The sequence below is a fragment of the Orcinus orca genome, chromosome 16 (assembly GCF_937001465.1).
Source record: "Orcinus orca chromosome 16, mOrcOrc1.1, whole genome shotgun sequence".
In the NCBI taxonomy this organism is placed as follows: Eukaryota; Metazoa; Chordata; class Mammalia; order Artiodactyla; family Delphinidae; genus Orcinus; species Orcinus orca.
Window position 1 is genome coordinate 28,047,161 of NC_064574.1, and position 20,438 is coordinate 28,067,598.

At 50.3% G+C, this 20,438-nt stretch overlaps 2 protein-coding genes across 2 annotated transcripts in view; both read left to right on the forward strand.

The window, feature by feature from the left end:
• The window catches only part of BCL2L1 (BCL2 like 1), an 871,182-nt gene that overhangs the window by 551,639 nt on the left and 299,105 nt on the right, over window positions 1-20,438 (forward strand). The window lies entirely within an intron of this gene.
• TRIB3 (tribbles pseudokinase 3) lies at window positions 4,439-15,058 on the forward strand. Its single transcript, XM_033433426.2, has 3 exons — window positions 4,439-7,547; window positions 10,633-10,925; window positions 13,724-15,058. The coding sequence occupies exons 1-3, from the start codon at window positions 7,257-7,259 to the stop codon at window positions 14,211-14,213; spliced, it is 1,074 nt and encodes a 357-aa protein (XP_033289317.1). The 5' UTR covers window positions 4,439-7,256; the 3' UTR covers window positions 14,214-15,058.

A 20,438-nucleotide genomic window follows, 5' to 3' on the forward strand; every position in this document is an offset into this window, starting at 1 on the left:
AAATACGTGTATCACAATATGATTCAATGTTATTTAATAGAGTCTTGAGACCCTAAAACCATCTGGCATCCTACTACTGCTGTATGCAACATATTTGGGAAAACCCTGACCTAATCCAACTCTCTTCCTAGTTTACACATAAGAAAATTAAGGCTCCCAAAGAGGAGAAGACTTGCCCACAATCTCACAGGGTGAGTGGCTTCAGCCAGATCTGGAATGCAACCAGAACTCTTTTTAAGCCATCGTTTCACTTTTGTGGGGGAAAACCTAAAGATGAAAGTTTTGAGGACACCAGTGGTGGAATTTCAGGCATACAGCAGGCACCAGCAACACCTGGGTGGAGAGGAAGTTAAGCACAGCAGTCCCCAGACCTCACCTCCTCTCCTCCTTCTGAGTTCCTCCCGGCATTGCTGAGGGTCCTCAGAACTACAGCAAATAGAAATGCAGCCTGCTTGGCTCAGGGACCTGGGCAGAGGGACGTTCTGAGCCTGGAGAGAAGGAAATTCATGAAAGCTGAACTCTCTCTTCAGGGAAGTGCACATTTTTGCATTTAATTTGAGGGGGGAGTGTTGGTCTCCTTTTATTTTCTCACTTTTAAACAAATGCTTATATAGCATTTATTTTATTTGTTTTTTTAAAAGAATAAATGTATTCATTTTTGGCTGCGTTGGGTCTTCGTTGCAGTGCATGTGCTTCTCATTGCAGTGGCTTCTCTTGTTGCGGAGCACGGGCTCTAGGTGCGCGGGCTTCAGTAGTTGTGGCTCGCGGGCTCTAGAGCACAGGTTCAGTAGTTGTGGCGCATGGACTTAGCTGCTCTGCGGCATGCGGGATCTTCCTGGACCAGGGCTTGAACCCGTGTCCCCTGCATTGGCAGGCGTATTCTTAACCACTGCACCATCACGGAAGTCCCATTATATAGCATTTATATTCCAGGCACTTCACAAACATTGTCATTTAATCCTCATGACAAACCAATGAAGTAGATACTATTAAAATCTCCATTTTACAGATGAGGAAACTGAGGCACAGAGAGCTTAAGTAAATTACCCAAAATCTCCCTACTCGGCAGTGGTAAGATTTGAACCCAGGAAATGTGGTTTGACTATGACATAAGGATGTTTCAGTACATTTAATCATTTAATCCTGAAGACTACAATGCAAGGAAGGTATAATTAATCCCATTTTATAGATGCAGAAGCTGAGGCTCAAGGCTATTTGGCAGCTTTGTTGTAGACCCAACAGGCTCTTCACTTCTTTGCTATACTTGCTGGACCCTGTGCCGGAGATTCTTGGTCTAGGGTGGTGCTACTCCGTATGGTAGCCATTTGCCGCAGGTAGCTATTGACCATTTAAAAGTGTGTCTAGGGTGACTGAGGAACTGAATTTTTCATTTTTTTTAATTTTAATTTTAAAACAGGTAAAACATTTTCTCCATTAAACAAACCTTAATTGTTTTGATACTTTAACATTCTTTACCCACTGACAATTTTACTTTAACCACTGACAATTTCGCTTCCATGCTGATTTGTGTCCAAACTAAGCATAAAATATATGCCAGATTTTGAAGATATTAGTATGAAAAACATTTAGGTTATCTCATTAACAATTTTTACTATCTGTTGAAATTATAATATGCTATATATATTGGATTAAATAAACTATATTATTAAAATTAATTTCACCTGTTTCCTTTTATGCTTCTTTAATGCATAACTAGAAAATCTGAAACTACATATTTGGTTTTGTTATGTTCTATTGAAAAGTGCTGGTCTAGAGAATTGGGATTTGATACCCCTAACAGTGATAAGGTCCCCAAACCTGGGGTCCATGCCCAAGGTACAGTTCCAGTGACCATACCCACAAGTCTTGGAGGAGGCTTCTGGGTTGCAAAGATTGTGAAATGTCCCTGGACATTGTGGGCACTGGAGTCGGCTGCCCCAGTTTCAAATCTCAAATCTGCTTCATATACTAAGCTGGGTGGTCGTGGGTAAGCCCCTCACCTTGACTCATCTATAGAATAGAAGTGACATTGCCCTTTTCACAGTTCCTTAAGTGCCCCAGGGCCTTTGCACTTACTCTTTCCTCCGTCTCCTCTCACATCTTTGCACTCCTCACCCCTTCTCTTCCTTAAGATCTTAGTTTAAACATCAACTTCCTGATGAGCCCTACTGAAAATAGCCAGCCCTCAGTCATATCTGATAGAGAATAAATTTATGTTATTCAAGAAAATACATGACACATGACCTATTTTAAATGATCTTGGTTTATTGATTTTATTTTCCTGAGAATGGTCTGTCTCCCCACTGATTTATAAGATCCGTGAGGGCAGGGATGAGTCAGTCTTGTTACTGCTGAGTTCCCAGCACTTAGAACAGGGTCTGACACAGCATGAAACAAAGTTAGGAATGTATAAGCAAACGCAGCCACAGTCTGGCTTCAGAGAGGTGCTGGGAAAACAACATCCCAGCCTTTCCTCGCCCCCTACAGCTGTGGGAGGGTCCAGCTGAGTCTAGGTCCTGGTGTAGAAAATGAGTTCATTCATCCCTCCCAGGCATGGGAGTCTCCAGGGTTAAATGAGATCCCAGAACCCCTTGGTGTGCCCTGAAGGCTCTGAGACACAGGTGAGCTGGTCCCTGGAGTTCTGCAACCAAGGAAACAAAGGTGATTCCACCTGCCTCCCATCAACCTCTGCCTGGAGGAGTTATTTTTCGACACTGGCGAATTCAGACATCAAGGCCTTAAAGGGATTGGACCCCCGGGGCTGCAGAGGGATGCTTCACCAAACAGTGAGTGGCACCTGGGCTTCCCACACCTGGGGTGCAAGTCCTGTTACGGGTGCCGTCCCTCTCTGAGCCTCCACTGTCTCCACTCTGTTTACTGAGCATCTACCATGTGCCACGCATTCTAAGCATTTAACATTTGTTAACTTATTTAATCCATTTCCTGAGGTAGCACAGTGGGTCTGGGCACACTTAGGCAGGCCGGTTCCAGGGGACTTGCTCTTAACTACCAGGCTGCACTGCCTCTATTAAATGAGTGCTGTGAAGCCCACCAGAGCCCAGGCCTCCCCAGGGCACCACAGTGGTTCTGTTGAGCCCAGAGTCAGCTCCTAAGTCTGTGGTCTTTGCAAAGCTCCTGGGTTGCTTTCCCATAGCTGGGCCTCAGGCTGCCCCTTGGCAGAATGCGGGAGAATGGAGCTTCCTGCCTGCCCAGGGTTCTCCTAAACGCTTAGTAAAGCAATGGTGGGCAAGTGCTTTATTACCGCGGGGGGGGGGGGGGGCACCCAGAAAACTGTCACGGTTTGCTCTTTTTCTCCTCCGCCCCATCCTGAGAAAGAAGGATGTTCTTCTATTTCACAGATGGGAAAACTGAGACTCAGAAAAGCAAAATGCTTTTTCCAAGGTGATAGGGATAGCCAGCCACCGGCATCGCTTTGAATCTTCGAGTACGGGGCGGGAGGGGTAGGCAGGGGGCGGGGGTGGAAACAAGACACCCCTAGAGGGCCGGGAGGGGTTCCGGGACCGCAAGTGGACCGCACGGAAGGGGTGGGGCGGGGCGCCCGCGGAGGTGACCCCGGGGGGCGGGGCTCAGGGGATGGTGCAATCCCGGGCCTGAGGGCATCAGGCAGTGGCTTGATTAGCTCAGGTTTACATCACCCGGGTCGGAGCCGTAGCCCGGCGCTCGGCGTCCCCGAGACATTCGCGGCGGAAGCGGCGGCGGCTCCGCACGCGTCCGGCTGCTGGGGACCGAAGCCAGAGCCCGACCCGGAGCCGAGCTCAGCCACGACGGAGCAGCGCGGGCCACCCGGGGGTGCCTGGGGACTCTGAGCTTGGCCGGCACCAGGACTCCGTCGCGCGCGAGGGCAGGGTACCCGGCGGGGGCGGGAGGCTGCGGCCGGAGGGGCTGAGGGGCGGCCGGGAGCCTCGGGGCGGCTGGGGTTGTCTCGTGTCACACGTACACACACACACACACACACACACACACACACACACACACACAACTTTTAAGGAAACCCACGGTCCGGGGAGCGACCTGGGCTGAGTGTTCCCGCCGGGCCCAGGTGACGCGGCCCCACAGGGCGTGGGGTCGCCGAGCGTGACCGATCAGGCTGGCGGGAGGATGCGTGCCCACGGGGCGTGGCAGCATGTCCCGGGGGCGGAGGGTGTGTAGTGTCCGCATTTGTGTGAGTGTGGGGCGGGCAGGGGAGTTGTGTGGCTGGGTGCGGGGAGGTCTGTGGGGGTCACTGGGGGCCGGGGGGAGCCTGTCTACCTGTGGAATGTGTCCTTGCGGATCTGCTGGGGTCCGCGTAGGCCAGTGGGGTCCGGGTGGGGCTGTGTCTCCGGGGACCTTGCGAGCTATGCGGAGGGCTGAGCACCGGGCGGCAGGTGCGGGCCGTGCGGGGACGGCGGTGCCCGTGGTGGGCGGGGGGGGGGCGGCGCAGGGTCAAGGGCAGCCAGGACGCGGCGTGAGGGCATGGGCCACGGGTGTGACGGGCCTGACGGCTACCGGTTTGCGAGGTGTAGGATGCGCGCGTATTCTGTTGTTGCCGACTGTGTGTGTTGTACCTGTTGATTCTGGGGTGTGGGGGCGAGGCCTCTTATCTCAGCCCAGGGGCCCAGCCTCCTTGCCTTTGCCCGCCCCTCCCAGGCCCCTCGCCGGCCCTCGGTTTCCGCTGAACCTTCTGCTCCGGGACCCCCGCCCCTCCGCCGCTTCCTCTCCCACGGCTTCCGATCCCGGCTGCCGAGGACGGGGCGAGGCCGCCCACTGCCTTCGCTGTGGGGGCGGGGTGGGCGGGGGGTCAGACTGAGCGTGTGGCCTTGTTGGTATCCGTCGTGCAGTCGTGAGTATGATAGTTCGGAGAGCTCTGTGTGCGTGTGCGTGCAAGCTTGCCGGTGGAGGGCGAGGTGTGTGTCTCTTAATAATGTGGGTGCCCCTCTCTGCCTTGGCTGGCTGGCTTGGACAGAGTGTGTTTTGGGGGGGCGTGTGTACACCCGTCTGCCCTGGGTTGTGTGTGTGTGTTTGGTATGACCCGCCCTTATTCCCCTGGGAGTGTCAGGGAACAGCAAGAGGTAGAAATTAGGGGCTGCCTCCATCCTACTGCAGAGATTTTAATCTTGCCCTGTGGCATGCAAATTCCCTTGTTCACCTATAGACTCAGTTACCCCATCTGTCCAATGGAGCTCATCCCAGGCCCTACCAGGCTCTGAGCCCTGGATAGGGCAAAAGCAGCCTGGGGTGCCGATGTGGCCACGGGAGAGCCACTCCAGGGAGTCTCAGGCTTTGCAGGGCGCAAAGCATCTACACAGACAGGGATCATCTTGCTTTACTCTCTGAACAGCCAGTGCAGTAAGGAGTGTCATCCTAACCTCATCCCTGCAGAAGTTTCTGAGACTCCCAAGGGTAGCACTTCAGCATCTTCAGCTTTGAGTAATAATGATAATAATAATAACAAACCAACAGTAGTGACCATTTCCTGACACCTACCCTGCAACAGGGCCATGTTAATTTATTTGTATTTTCATTTCATCATTACAAAAATCTTATGGGGTTTGCATCCACTTTACAGATGAGGGAATGGAGGCTCAGGAATTTTGAAGAGCTTGCCTAGGGCTCTCGAGCCAGGAAGGGTCTGAGCCAGGATGACATCCAGGGAATATCTGATTACAGTCACCCCCTAATGCATTCTTACCAAGATGGGATTATGGTCTTTCATTCGAGATGGGGGCTCCCTCCCTCCCAAGGCAGCCCATGCATTTGGGAGCCCATGCATTTGGCATGATTGGAGAGATGGGCTTCAGTCAGAGAACTGACTGAGTGATGTTTCCCCCTAATCCTGCCTAGGACTGTTGGGAAGGTCTTCACGTGGCTGAAGTCTATCTCCCTCTCACACCTCATACCTGGGCCTCCTTGTTCCTCATCTGGAGCCTGGATGGGTGGGCAGACGGGTCCTGGAGAGAACCTTTCCTCCCTGACATGCCTTTGCCCTCTCCTCCACCCACCACACACACAGTGACACAGCTGTACCCGGGGTGGGGGTGCGGGGTGCTTCCTCTGAAGTTGAATGAATGAATCTTGGGGCTTTGAGAGACCTCCCCTCCCTGCCTCATTCTCACCTGATGGTAAAACTGAGCTGGCTGGTGGACTAACTCTGCATGTAAACAAAGTTCACATTTTAAAAAAGAAATACACCTCATCTGTTTTGAAATACTCAAGCACTAAGTGAATGTGGAATCTTTATTTTAAATTACTGAAATTGAAAATTCCCTTGCCTCCCTACCAAATCCCTTCCTCTTCTGGAGTCTCTCAGGAGGCCAGAAGCTACTGTGGCCAATTTAGTCTGGGTCCTTCCAGACCTTTTCCTGTGCATTTACACACCTATATATACAAATATGCAGATACATCATATTACATGCTGGTGGGTTTTTCTACATAAATGAGATCATCTTGGGTACACTGTTCAGCAGCTAGCTTTGTTCACTTGACAATAAGTATATTCATTCCAGAACATCCATTCATATGTAAATTCAGTATACACTTCATTGATTCATCATCCTTCATCATCCCTACTCCCCCTCCCCCTCCTTGCATCCCTCCCTACCTTTCAGAGGTAATAGCTGCCTATACTACAGCACTCAACAGATACAGTGCAAAGTCTCTCTTCCTCCCTCTCACCAACCATCAAATCTACCTCTCCACTGTGCTTTTTTTTCACTTAACATTTCACTCTAGAGATCCTTCCAATTAGCACATAAAGAATTTCCTCAGTCTTTTGTATGGCTACAACTGTTCCACATATAGAGAAATATAATGTACTTAACCAGTCTCCTAATGGTGGGCATTTAATTGTTTCTATCACATGGGCTGTAGGGATAACCTTGTACTTGCATCATTCCATCAGTATGTAGAGAGTTCCTGGTCTTTTTCAGAGCTGTATAGTATTCCACTGTGTGGCTGTACTGTGATGTTTTAACCAGTCTTCTACTGCTGGACATCTGGGGGAATTTCCTGCTTTTTGCTGTTAGGCACAAGGCTCTGATTAGCAGCCTTTCACATATTTAATTTTTTGGTAGGCATTTAAATTGGAGGATAAATTCCCAGAAGTGGGACACCCAGTCAAGGGTATACGCATTTGTCCATTTAATGCATACCGCCAAGTCACCCTTCATAAAGGCTGTGCCAGTGTATCCTCCCACCAGCAGACGAAAAGAGGGGACACCGAGCAGCCTTATTTAGTGCTTTTCTCCCCTTCTTTCTAGATGCAAGCCACCTCTCTGGCTGTTCCTGAGGGTGCCCCCTCCAGGAAGAAGCGGTTGGAGTTGGATGATGACCTAGACACTGAGTGTCCCACCCAGAAACATGCTCGATGTGGGCCCCAGCCCGGGCTGCCCTCCTGCCAACTGCCCCTGAGCCCACCCCCTGCTCCAGTTCACACCCCTGCTGTGACCACTGCCTCCAGGCTTGGACCCTATGTTCTCCTGGAGCCTGAGGAGGGCAGCCGGACCTACCGCACCCTGCACTGCCCCACAGGCACGGAGTACATCTGCAAGGTACATGCCCCAGGGACCACTGTCCCCAAGCATCACAGGGGGCTGGGAAAGGATTGCCAGGGCTGAGGGACCCTTATATTAATTTAGTTCTGTTTTTGTTGGGGAAGCAACCAGTGAATCCCCAGCTCTCTGTCAAGCTCCAGGCTGGGCTGAAACCGAGAGGTAAACCAGATGGTCCCAGCCCTGGGGGAATTCACAGCTTAGGCCCCATAGTATGATAAATGTTGCTGGGGTGGAGCTTAGGGGCCATGAGAGCACAGAGAAGCCTCTAGTGTATTCAAAGGCAGAGTCAGAAAAGGCTGAGTAGGAGTCAGCCAGGGAAAAGTGGGAGAAGGGAGTTCCAGGCAGGGGAAACAGAGGCCTACAGGATTGAGGGCAAGGCACTTCAGAGAATTAAAAGGACTTCATTGTGGCCGGAGTGGAGAGGGGGTGCAGACAGGGCCAGCAGATGAGAGCTCGCAGCCACTGGTTGTGAAAGCATTAGGAAGAAGCCCCCACTAGGCTGTGGGGAGCCATTTAAAGTATTTGCACAGAGTAAGATGAGATATGGTAGACATCAGAACTCCTGGGAACCTGGAGGTCATTGGGCCTACCAGTGGCCATTTTACAGATGGAAAGACTGAGGTCAAGAGGAGAAGGGCCATGCATGAAGCCACATGGCATCAAGCCTGGATCCTAGGGCACAGTCCAGGGTTCCTGACAGAAATCAGAGTTCTTGGCAGAATTCAGGCAACAGGCAGGGCCAAGTGACCCATACAGGACACTGCCAGGTCTCAGCTCACAAGGACAGAGATGAGAAAGCATAATCGTAGGTATTTACTGTGCACCAGGTACTATGTTGATTGTCTAGTCTGCATCACTCCTCTAATCTTCACATAGTCTATGAGGCAGTTACTATTATTGGGCCCATTCTATAGATAGAGGACAGGCTCAGGTTCAGAAAGCTGTGGTTACTTGCCACCTCACAAAGCCAAGAGGTGTCAGAGCTGAGATTGGGCCCAAGCAGGTTAAGCCCAGAGCCGTGGGCCTCATGCTAGGACAGGTGGTTCAGATACAAGCAGGGCAGGTTTGCTCTGGTGGGCAGGGGTAAGGAGGATAGGGAGACCCAGGTACACAGGGAGGGGTAGAAGGGGGCTGGGTCCCCTTGGGAAGGCACAGAGAGGCAGAGGGACTGAAGCCTCCATCCAACTGGGAGGAGCAGCAACGGTGGCTCCAGCTCCTGTTGATGGGGGTGCAGCGGGCAGGGCCAGATCTGGACATCACACTGGGCTCTGGGCTGCCTGATGCTGGTCCCCAGGGCTACCCCAGGTGCTCTAAGGAACCCCTGAACTCTGGGTCCCCTTCCTGCAGCACCACAGGTTTTTTTCTGTTCCCCTGGGGAGGGAGGTCCATGCTGAGAGGAACGACCATGGCAAGCTGGAGCCAGAAGCACCATGCTTTCACATGGCCCTGGACATTTAGGAACATGTAAAGAAATCTTCTGGGATGTGCCTGTTCCTATGTCCAGCGTGAGCTGTGGGGGCCGACCTGCCGTTTGCACATTGCCTAGGCTTTTCTGGTCGGTGTGTAGAAAGATCTACATCCTGTCTTCCTAGATTATTGCCTTATTCATTAATTCAGCAAACTCTCAGTGAGCACTTGTACGTGCCGTGCACCATGCACCGTGTACCATGCTGTGGCTCAAAAGTAGACCAAGCTCTGCCCCCACAGTTCGCGCTGGGGGTGAATGAGTAAAATATACATCAGGTGATCTTAACTGCTATGGAGGAAAACTAGGAGATGGGAGAGAAGGGAGTGGGGAGGGGAGGGGGTGAAGGTGATCTTAGCTGGGAAGTCCAGAAAGACCTCTTTGAGGAGGTGACTTTGAGCAGTGACTTGCACAGGGGGAGCCAGCCCTGTGGGTATCTAGAGGAGAACATTCAGGTGGCAGGAAAAGCAAGTGCAAATGCTCAGAGGCAGGGATGCGCTTGCCCTGACTTTTAAAAAAGTCTCCGTATTTGGATCATTGCCTCCAAGCCACCCCAACTGTTTCGTTTTAACACATCTACTTACATTTTTTCATGGATTAAATATGTATATGCTTTATTTATTTATTTTTACTTTCTGTGTGTCACAGACAAAATAACAAGCAAAGGGTTTAAAGGCAGATAGACCAAAGTGAGTAGACTGCTCTACCACTGATTAGCTGTGTGGCTTCCAAGTCTCCTTCCTCTGAACATCCTTTCAGGAATATGGCAAGGTTTCCATCTAATGTCCATAAAGCCCCTAGCATCTTTCCCCACAACCTCCCCCCTCTCACCACGGGCCCCACCTTCCTCCCCCACCCCATTCTAGCCATACTGATCTTTGGCTGGGTTTCTAGAGCAGCTCAGGTTCTTTCCTGCCTCAGGGCCTTTGCACTTCCTGTGCCTCCCACCTAGAAAGCTTATCCCCTGGGCACCTCAGTCATTCAGGTCACTTCCTCAGAGTCCCTTCCAGACTACACTTTCTAAAATAGGTGCCTCCTGCCAGAATGCTCTTTATTCCAGCATTCCTTTGCAATTCTTATCAGAATTTGTAAGCATTTAGTTTTTTTGGCCTGTTTACTGTCTCATGTATTGGACTATGGGCACCAGGAGGGCGGGGACCATGGCTGTCAGTCAAGTTAGCGCCCCAGTGGCTGGTACAGGTAGGCATTCAATGCCTGCTTGTGGAATAAAGGAAAGGGTGGGTGGGCAGTGAATCCTAGAGAATGGTAGCCATATTGATGATGAAGGGAAGGATGAGTTACTTCTGCATGATCTCCTCTTTTGGACGCCCTCTGTTTGGGGGGGTTATTTTTGTTCAGGTTACCTGTTATTTTAAATTATCTGAGGTTTAAGGCCATATGAGCTCGCAGCTAAGAGCCCAGATGATGGAGAACAGGGATTCAGTCGCAGCTCTGTCCCTTGCTGGCCGTGTGGCCCTCCGCTTGGTCAGGATTGAGTGACCTGCTGCTGAAGTGCTGGGGCACGAGGCCCAGCACACAGTAGTTGGCTGTGACTGGCTGCAAGGCCGACCTGGGCCCCACGGGGTCCCCACCCGTGTTCACACCATGCTCCCACAGGTGTACCCGGCCTGTGAGGCCCTGGCGGTGCTGGAGCCATACTTGCGGCTGCCCCACCACTGCCATGTGGCCCGGCCGGTGGAGGTCCTGACAGGCACGCGGCACCTCTACGCCTTCTTCCCACGGCCGCATGGGGACATGCACAGCCTGGTGCGTCGCCGGCGGCGCCTCCTGGAGCCCGAGGCCGCAGCTCTCTTCCGCCAGATGGCCACCATCCTGGCACACTGCCACCAGCACGGGCTGGTCCTGCGCGACCTCAAGCTGCAGCGCTTCATCTTTACTGACCCGGAGAGGTGAGCGTGGCCACGGATAAGGCCTTGACTGATGTTCTGGTCACAGTTAGATTGAGGTTATGCATTTTTGGCAAGAATACCACAGAAGCCATAGGGTCTTCTCAGCCCATCCTATCAGGAGATATGGGCTGCTGATACGGATTGCTGTGATGTTAACCTCAATCTTTGGTTAAGGTGGCTCCTACCAAGTTTCTCCACTGGAAGTTTCCTAATTTACCATTTATAATTAATAAATACCTTGGGGGCTTCCCTGGTGGCGCAGTGGTTGAGAGTCCGCCTGCCAATGCAGGGGACACTGGTTCGTGCCCCAGTCCGAGAAGATCCCACATGCCGCGGAGCGGCTAGGCCCGCTGAGCCTGCGCGTCCGGAGCCTGTGCTCCACAACGGGAGAGGTCACAACAGTGAGAGGCCCACGTACCGCCAAAAAAAAATTAAAATTAAAAAAAAAATAATAAATACCTTGGGCAATACCTTGTAATTAATCTGTACTATGAGGTTCTTTCGGGCTCTGCATATAAATATCCTGTTTCTCCTTAAACTTTCACCCACTAATTTCAGCCATCATCCATTCTGCCTGTAGCAGCTATTCCTAGGATGTTTGCCTAAGGGTGGTTTTCTAATTCCTTTTACATTGTATACTAAAATGAACATGCTTTTAGTAAGAAGTAGAATGTAAATTTTATAATGATTTTTAAGCTAATACACAGCTTCAAATAATTTTGAGCTTAGGGTGAGTACAACACCCCCAGACCACCCAGAAGTGAGAAAAGTACTTTCTTCCCTTTTCAAGGCAATAGTTTGAGAAGCACCATCAGAAGAGGGATGGTGGAATCAAACAAACCTGGGTTCAAATTCTGGTTCTACTTTTTAACTTGCAATTTGTCCTTGGGCAATGGCTTCACCTGACTGAAGCTTGACTTCTTTTTTTTTTTTTTTTTTTTTGCGGTACGCGGGCCTCTCACTGTTGTGGCCTCTCCCGTTGCGGAGCACAGGCTCCGGACGCGCAGGCTCAGCGGCCGTGGCTCACAGGCCCAGCCGCTCCGCGGCACGTGGGATCTTCTCGGACTGGGGCACGAACCCGTGTACCCTGCATTGGCAGGCGGACTCTCAATCACTGCGCCACCAGGGAAGCCCCGAACCTTGACTTCTTTATCTGAAAAATGGGCCAATAATGCTAACACCTCAGCCCACCCCCTGTGCAGTGATTCACAGGACTAGTCAGCATTTTCAGACAGGCACCCAGGAAGTGGTGGCATGGGAACAAGATTAAAGCAGTGGTAATAGTATGCTTCCTATTAAAGTAGTCTAGAGTGCTCGGTGGGAGTTATTTATTTATTTATAATTAATTAATTTATTTATTTATGGCTGCGTTGGGTCTTCATTGCTGCACACGGGCTTTCTCTAGTTGTGGCTAGCGGGGGCTACTATTTGTTGCGGTGCACGGGCTCCTCATTGTGGTGGCTTCTCTTGTTGCCAAGCACAGGCTCTAGGCACGTGGGCTTCAGTAAGTTGTGGCACGCAGGCTCAGTAGTTATGGCACACGGGCTTAGTTGCTCTTCAGCATGTGGGATCGTCCCAGACCAGGGCTCGAACCCATGTCCCCTGCAGTGGCAGGCGGATTCTTAACCACGGTGCCACCAGGGAAGCCCCGTGGGAGTTATTTAAAGCAGAAGTTGCAAATGGTGGTCTACACACCCTTTTTTTTTTTGCCCCACATTCCTGTTCATTTGTGTTTTTAATTAAAATTGGTTGCGGGAATCCGCTGGTGGTCCAGTGGTTGGGACTCTAGGCTTCCACTGCGGGGGCCCCAAGTTTGATCCCTGGTCAGGGAACTGGGATCCCACAGGCCATGCGGCATGGCCAAAAAATTTTAAAAAAAGGGACTTTCCTAGTGGTCCATTGGTTATCCACGCTCCCAATGCAGGGGCCCCCCGTTCGATCCCTGGTCAGGGAACTAAGATCCGACATACCTCAACTAAGCCCGCGTGCCGCAACTACTGAGCCTGCACCACAACTAGAGAGCCCGTGCACCACAATAAAGACCCAGTGCAGCCAAAATTAATTAATTAAAAAAATAAATAAAATTGGTTGCTAACTTTTTAAAAGCTGGGATTTTTTTCATTAAAATATGATCTCTGACTTCTCTTGTGGAAAAGGGGACCATGGAGCCACCTGGGAACTACATAAGCAGCTCATAGCGCTGGCTCTGGGCTGGAGAGAGCCAGGATTCAATCCCAGCCCTGCTTCCCATGGCTGCAAAATGGCCTCTTCCTCGTCGGTTGTATGAGGGTGAAATGACATACACCAGGTAGAAGCTCAGCCCAGGGTCAGGTTCGCGGTGGACACTCCAAATACTGACTGTAATGTTAGTGGTGCCCTTTTTAGGCAGGGTTTGTGCTGAGATAGTTGGCACAGTCCCCACTTCCTACTTCTAATTTTGTTACCTGCCTAGACCCTAAGTTTGCATCTGGCTTAACAGAGGCTTAATGCCCTCAGCCACCTGAGTACGCACCTCCCCACACCGGGCCCCCGCCCCACAGACAGTTGGGAAATGTGTTCCTCTCAGAGTCCTAGTTCAAATTTAATTGCTCTGTGACCTTAAGACATGACTTAATCTCTCTGAGCCTAGACTTCCTCATCTGTAATACGGGATTAATCAATCATCCAGCCTCACAGGACTGGCTCATGTCTGGCAAATGCCAGCAGGCACTTGGGAAATGGATGCCATTAAGTGTGACAATGTGGGGTGGTGGCGTGGAGGTCCCACTATCTGACCCCCTGTCTCTCCCCCTGCACAGGACAAAGCTGGTGCTGGAGAACCTGGAGGATGCCTGTGTGCTGACTGGGCCTGACGACTCCTTGTGGGACAAGCACGCGTGCCCAGCCTATGTGGGCCCCGAGATCCTCAGTTCCCAGCCATCCTACTCCGGCAAGGCGGCAGACGTCTGGAGCCTGGGCGTGGCCCTCTTCACCATGCTGGCTGGCCACTACCCCTTCCAGGACTCAGAGCCTGCTCTGCTCTTCGGCAAGATCCGCCGTGGGGCCTTCGCCCTGCCCGAGGGCCTCTCGGCCCCGGCCCGCTGCCTGGTCTGCTGCCTCCTCCGAAGGGAGCCAGCTGAGCGGCTCACGGCCTCAGGCATCCTGCTGCACCCTTGGCTGCGGGAGAATGTGATCCCTACACCCCCCTCGCGATCCAGCCTCTGCGAGGCTGACCAGGTGGTCCCAGAAGGGCTGGGGCTGGAGGAGGCGGAGGAGGAGGGAGAGAGAGATGTGTGTCTCTACGGCTAACGCGACCCTACTGGACTCTCAGCCCCAGACTGCCAGTTGAGGCTGGGGTATCTCTAAGCTCTCTCCTGCCTCTTTGAACTGAGCCGAACCTTAAGTGCCTTCTGGGAGGGAGAGAGGAGGAGGTGTGTGTGGAGCGTGCTGGACGCACACACCTGTGCACATGAGCTCGTGCCTCACCGAGTCCTCGGGAGCTCACTGTGCCAAGCGCCGCTCCCAGTGCTGGGAACACAGCAGTGAACGACAGAGACAAAACTCCTGCTCACAGAGTTGACAACACTTTCCATGCCCACTGGGCAGTGTCTACACTGAGCACCCACAGTGCAGGTATCGGCATCCACTCATGCTGATGCCCAGGTACCTCTGACATGGGACAGTCCCTTTCACAAACAACCCAGCTGCCTTTGTATCTTGCACCTTTTCAGAGAAAGGGAAGCATCCCTGTGCCAAAGGCTCCAGGCCGCTCCCCTGTAACTCAGGACTCTAGAGCCCAGACCATGCTGGGAATTGTGCTCCCAGCAGCTCTGTCCTCTTGGTCAAGGGCTTCTCCATCCAGGCCTGAGCCAAGGATTTGGGCTGGAAGATCAAGAGTGCAAATGGTGAGGCTGGTCTTCATCTAACTCAAAGAGTAGTTTGGAGTGAAGGGCCAGGCCTGTCCACCTCAGTGGCCCCTGACCTGAGCACCAGAGTTGGGGGCCGGGATCAGGCAGGTTCTGTCCCCTGGCCTCCTGAAAAGTCCCAAGCTCTGTTCTGGGGACACTTGGGGTCCAGGACCCTATGTCAACACTGTGGGATTTGGATGCCATGAGTATATGTTTTTATCTTGTGCCTAATAAAGGAATTATGAAGTACTGTCATTTCTCCTGGTTATTTCATCCATCTTCTCCTCCCCATCTCTCATGAGTTTTGTCTGCCTCCAAACCAGCCCCAGGGTGAAAGGCCAGAGGCCTTGTGTGTCAATCTCAGCTTGAGTGGTTCATGAGAACAGAAGACCCAGTAGGTCTTCCCTCATTCCCTCTGTTCCTTCTGGATGTCTTGGTGTCTCAGGATACTTTTTGGCTGCATGTAACTGAAACCGTGAGTTAAAGTGGCTTTGAAAAGAAGAAAACGTATTTCACACAAAGCAAGAGGTCGACAGGCGGGGAATGGGCTTCACGCTGGTTGATTCGGCTCTCAGAGCTGTTAGCAAGGACCTGGCTCCCTAGGCTCATTCTGTCTCTTTGCTCTGTTGTCCCAGGTAACTGCTCGTACAATGGCTACAGCAGTCCCAGGTGTCACATAAGAGAGACCCATGACCAGAGGAAGAAGGAGGGTGGCGTGGTAGTACTTGAGAACTCAGTACTCTGGAGTCAGGTTACCTGGAATTAAATCCTGGCTCCAACACTCACTAGCTGTTTGACCCTCGGCAAGTTTCTGAATCACTCTATACCTCAGATTCTTAATCTGTAAAATGAGGGATAATAATACCTAACTCAGGAGAATCAAATGGGTTATTTTAGCTAAAGCACTTCGAATAAACAGTGGCTGGCATAACAAGTCCTCAGTCAGAGTTAGTTGTTCTCTCTCTAGCTTTTCCATGGGATGGGGAGGTCTTTCCCAGGAGCACTCCTAATAGACGTTTTGGCCAGAACTGGGCCACTGTGACCTCCTGGCCAATCACCAGCAAGGGAAATGCAGTTATGTTAATTAATCATGCCAGTTCTCCAGCTGTAGGTGGGAGCAGCCTCCCTGAGGTTCATGCTACGTGTGGGGGGTTGGGAGGGTGGGGTAGTGATAAATGAACAAAATCAAATTCTGAGAAGGAGGAGGTAGCGGGAGAAAGCACGAGGAAGAGAACTGCAGTAGCTCGGCCAATAGCCTGCTAACTGCAGACAGGTGAAGGAAGCTATCCTAGATCCTCCAGCCACCAGTTGACCCCCCAGCTGACTACAAATGCAGAGTTCAGTCAGGCTGACCCAGACCAGAAGAATTCCCCAACTGACCCACAGGATCATGGGCTAAATAAAATGATCATTGTTTTAAGCCATTAAGTTTTAGGGTGTTTTGTTACACAGCAAATGCTAACTAATATAGACAGGGACAAGTCAGGCTCCTCTCTGTGCACCCAGCATCACCCAGAACAGGGCCTAGCTCTGTCTAGGGTCTCATGGAGCAGTCCCCAACTTTCACCCTTCCCCCAAACCCTCCCATAGATCCTGCCCCAGCTCCCTCACAAGCTGTGTTCTCCCTGGTGCCTGTGGAACAAGGGCAAGGGGGGACAGCTTATAGAAAACGGGGGCTGCCAAGTGGCAGGTCTTTATCTGCATTACACGGAGAGACTCATCTACGCCTCACGACAACTCTATGAGGCAGATGCTCTTGTCATTTCACAGATAAGAAAAATGAGGTTTACTATTTATTTATTTTGGCCACACCACGTGGCTTGCGGGGTCTTAGTTCCCCGACCAGGGATTGAACCCAGGCCCATGGCAGTGAAAGCATGGAGTCCTGACCACTGGACAGCCACTGAATTCCTGAAAAATGAGGTTTAGAGAGAGCAAAAGATTCATCCAAAACCACACAACAGAGAGAACAACTCACCTGGTTTTGCCTTGAAGCAGGAACTCTTGCCAAGGCCACGCCGAGGCAGCCACAAGAAAACTGTCACATAAAAATGCAAATCAAAAAAAAAATACATATCCACTCTCACCAAGCAATACAATGCACATAACCACACCCCCGACTGCAATTAGTGGGGACTTTCATGTTCTCTTTGTATTCGTTCAATGATCGCTGTATAAGAGTTTTACAATATCAAAGGTAATACATATATATTACTTTATATATTACAGGGAGAGAGGGACTGTTAGAAATTTAATTGGGGATTTTACATGCAATTGGGAGCTCAACACAAAATATCACGCTGTGGCCTGCCCGATTATTCATTCACCTAGCAATTCAACAACTATTCCTAATGCCAACCAACGGTAGAGCAGGTCCCATGCAAGACAGATGCAACGTGGTCCCTGCCCTCATGGACTTCAGTCTAACAGAGGAGACAGATGTTAAACAGATAACCACAGAAATGAAGAAATTAATTATACCTGGTATGTTCTTTGTGGCAAAGACAAGCGTCACCAATAAGTCCCATGCTCCCCTACATGCCCTAGCCTCCCTTACAGTCACAGGACTAGTTCTGACCAATGGTATGTGTGTAGAAGTGACATAGGGGTGGTCACTTCTGGGCTAAAGCAACTGAAAGCCGATGGGCCTCAATTCCCTGTCTTTCCCTTTCACAACTACTTGAGGCCATGCGTTCCCTTAGCTACAAGATAGAGGAGGACCACCAGATCCACGCTGGATTTTACTGAGCAAGAAATGAAGCTTCCTATGTTAAGTCTTTGCAATCTGCAGTTTGCCTGTTGGGCCGTTAGTGTTAATTACCGTGACTAAGAAAAACTTGCCACAAGAGAAGGAAGGAAAATTCTCTTCCCCAGTAACTAGGCTGTATCAGTCTTTGCTGCATTACAAACCCCCAAACACAGTGGTTCGTGACTGTCTGTGTCAGCACTTTGGGCTGGGCTCAGCTGGTCCCTCATGCGGCTGCAGGCAAAGGGTGGCTCACCAGGACAGCTCAGCTTCACTCACTCGTCTGCCGATTGGCAGGCTCCAGGGAGCCTCGGCTAGGATGGGTCATCTCGGCTCTACGTGGTCTCAGCCTCCAACACACTCAGCGCTGGCTCCTTCCCGTGGTGGTCTTGGGGTTTCAAAAAGCAACAAGAACAAATCCCAGTGCCCAAGCTGTGCTTCTGTCACATCGGCATGTCCCACAGACAGAGCCAGGAGGTGGGGAAATTAATTCTCCCTCTCAGTGGGAGGACCTGAATATAATATGTGGCCTTTTTTTTTTTCTTCAATATACTACACGAGGTATACTTGATCAAGTGAGTTGACTACTGTGTACCTAAATCTGAACCTGCGGGTAGTAGATCCCTGAGCCAACTGCTTGGTGTCTCTGGGCCTCAGACTGTTCCCTTCCTTTTGTGTAGTTAAGCCCTGCCCTTCCCTTGAGGCTGGACCTAGAGACTCTTCAGAGCGGGCATGCCCTCCCCTACACGCTGAAGCCCGAAGAACAGGGCTCTCAGAGGTGGTCAGTCAGTCCCCTAGGGTGCTTGTTTAAAATCCAGATCCCTGGACACTGCCCAGACCTAGTGAGTTAGAACACTTGGGGTTCTGCATCTTAACAATCACCCTGGGTGACGCTGCTGAGCATCTGAGTCGGAGAACCTCTGTGTTTGGAGAAATCCTGCCTCCTTGGGGACTCAGAGAGCTCATGTTAGCGCCTCTCTGGTTTGTTTGCAAATGGGTGTAAAGAGGGCATAAATTCTACCTGCCTGTGATGCTAGGATGGGCTCACAGATGTGGGGGGGCTTTATCAGGTCAAAATCTCAGCCACCACCTAAGTTGTACCAGCATCCTGGGGAGAGACATGTAGCCCTCTTTCCCTCCTTGTTCTCTCTCCCCTCACCTGGCTTTGTGGCTCTGCACAGCACTTAGCACCACCTGGCAGGACATTCTCTATCATTTGTTTGCGTGAGTTTCATAAGTCCAAGGATATGCTCTGTTTACAACTGTCTCCCTGGCTCCAAGAACAGTGCCTGGCACACAGAGCTGCTCAATAAATGTTTGTAAATGAAAGTGGTTGCTGTGTGGACCCTACATGCCTAGAGCAGAGCCAGGACACGTATGAGGGATGGTTACTGTTTACGGGCACATACTACATGCCAGGCATGGTTCTCAGTGCTTTATATGCACTATCTCATTTGATACATGATAGCCAGATGGCCCTCGATGATCTGCAACACCTGGTATCCATGCCCTTGTATATAGTTCCCTCCTACCCTGAGCTGGGCTGACAGTGTAACTAATAGGAAACTGTGAAAATGAACGAGTATGACTTTAAGTACAGGCCATAAAATATATTATGGCTTCTGCCTTATTCTTCTGGATCATCTGTTCTGGGAAAAGCCAGCTGCCATGTTGCTAGGACACTCAAGTACCCTATGGAGACATACATGTGGTAAGGAACTTACACATTCTGCAAATAACCAGCACCAACCAGGCCTATGAGTGGGCTTTCTTGAACATCAATCCTCCAGCCTCAGTCAGGCTTTCAGATAACTGAAGCTCCAGCCAACATCTTAACTGCAACCTCTGAGAGACCTCGAGCCAAAAACTACCTAAGAAACTGTTCCTGAATTCCTAACCCATAGAAACTCTGTGAGATCTACATGTTTATATCGTTTTAAGATGCTAAGTTTTGGGGTAATTTGCTATGTATCAATAACCAATAACTGATACAGATCCTAAAAACAGCCCTATGAGGGAGGGACAATGATGATCACCATTGTACAGAGGGAGAAACTGAGGCCCAGAGATGGGAAATCTTTTGTCCAGGGCCACACAGATAGTGTAACTATGGGACTGAACCCAGGTTTGAATGACTACAGAGTCTACCCACTGGAATGAAAAATGTCCAAAGTGAATGCCAGCTCTGCCCTTGAAGGATGAAGGCTAAGACCAGAACACTGAAAGAACGTATCTGCCTCCAGTACAAATTTGTGCTGGTGAATTCAGGGCTCAGGTGAACGTGACCATTATAAAACGGCAGGCTCAGAAGAAGAAAACAAGGCAATAGGAGTGAAAACCAGCAGACACAGACACTCAGAGTTCAGACAGCAATACTATCAGATAGACATTATAAAACAGAAACGTTTAATGTGCTTAAATAAATATATAACAAGTTTGAAACTATGGCCAAAGTATAGGAAACTGTATCAAGTAACAAAGTGGATTTGAAAACCTAAAAGAACTTCTAAAATGAAAAATACAATAAACAAAATTAAAAATTCAACAGATGGGTTAAACCACAGATTAGATGTGGCTAAAGAGGGAACTAGTGAGATAGAAAGCTGACATTAATCACAGAGGCAAGAGACTCCATAAATTTTTACACACAGACACATCATAGTGAAAATGTGAAAAGACAAAGAAAAAAATCTTAAAAGCATTCAGAGGGAAAAAAACCAGAGAGATTACTTTCAAGAGAACAACAGTACAACATGGATGAACCTCAAAAACATTATGCTAAATGGAAGAAATCAATCACAAAGAACCACATATTGTAAGACTAAATTTATATAAAGTGTCCAGAATAGGAAAATCTATAGAGACCAAAAGTAGACTAGT

Coding starts and splice junctions, on each gene's coding strand:
- TRIB3 (XM_033433426.2), top strand. CDS start 7,257: ATGCAAGCCACCTCTCTGGCTGTTCCTGAGGGTGCCCCCTCCAGGAAG. Junction 7,548..10,632: donor GCACGGAGTACATCTGCAAG/GTACATGCCCCA, acceptor ATGCTCCCACAG/GTGTACCCGGCCTGTGAGGC. Junction 10,926..13,723: donor ATCTTTACTGACCCGGAGAG/GTGAGCGTGGCC, acceptor CCCCCTGCACAG/GACAAAGCTGGTGCTGGAGA.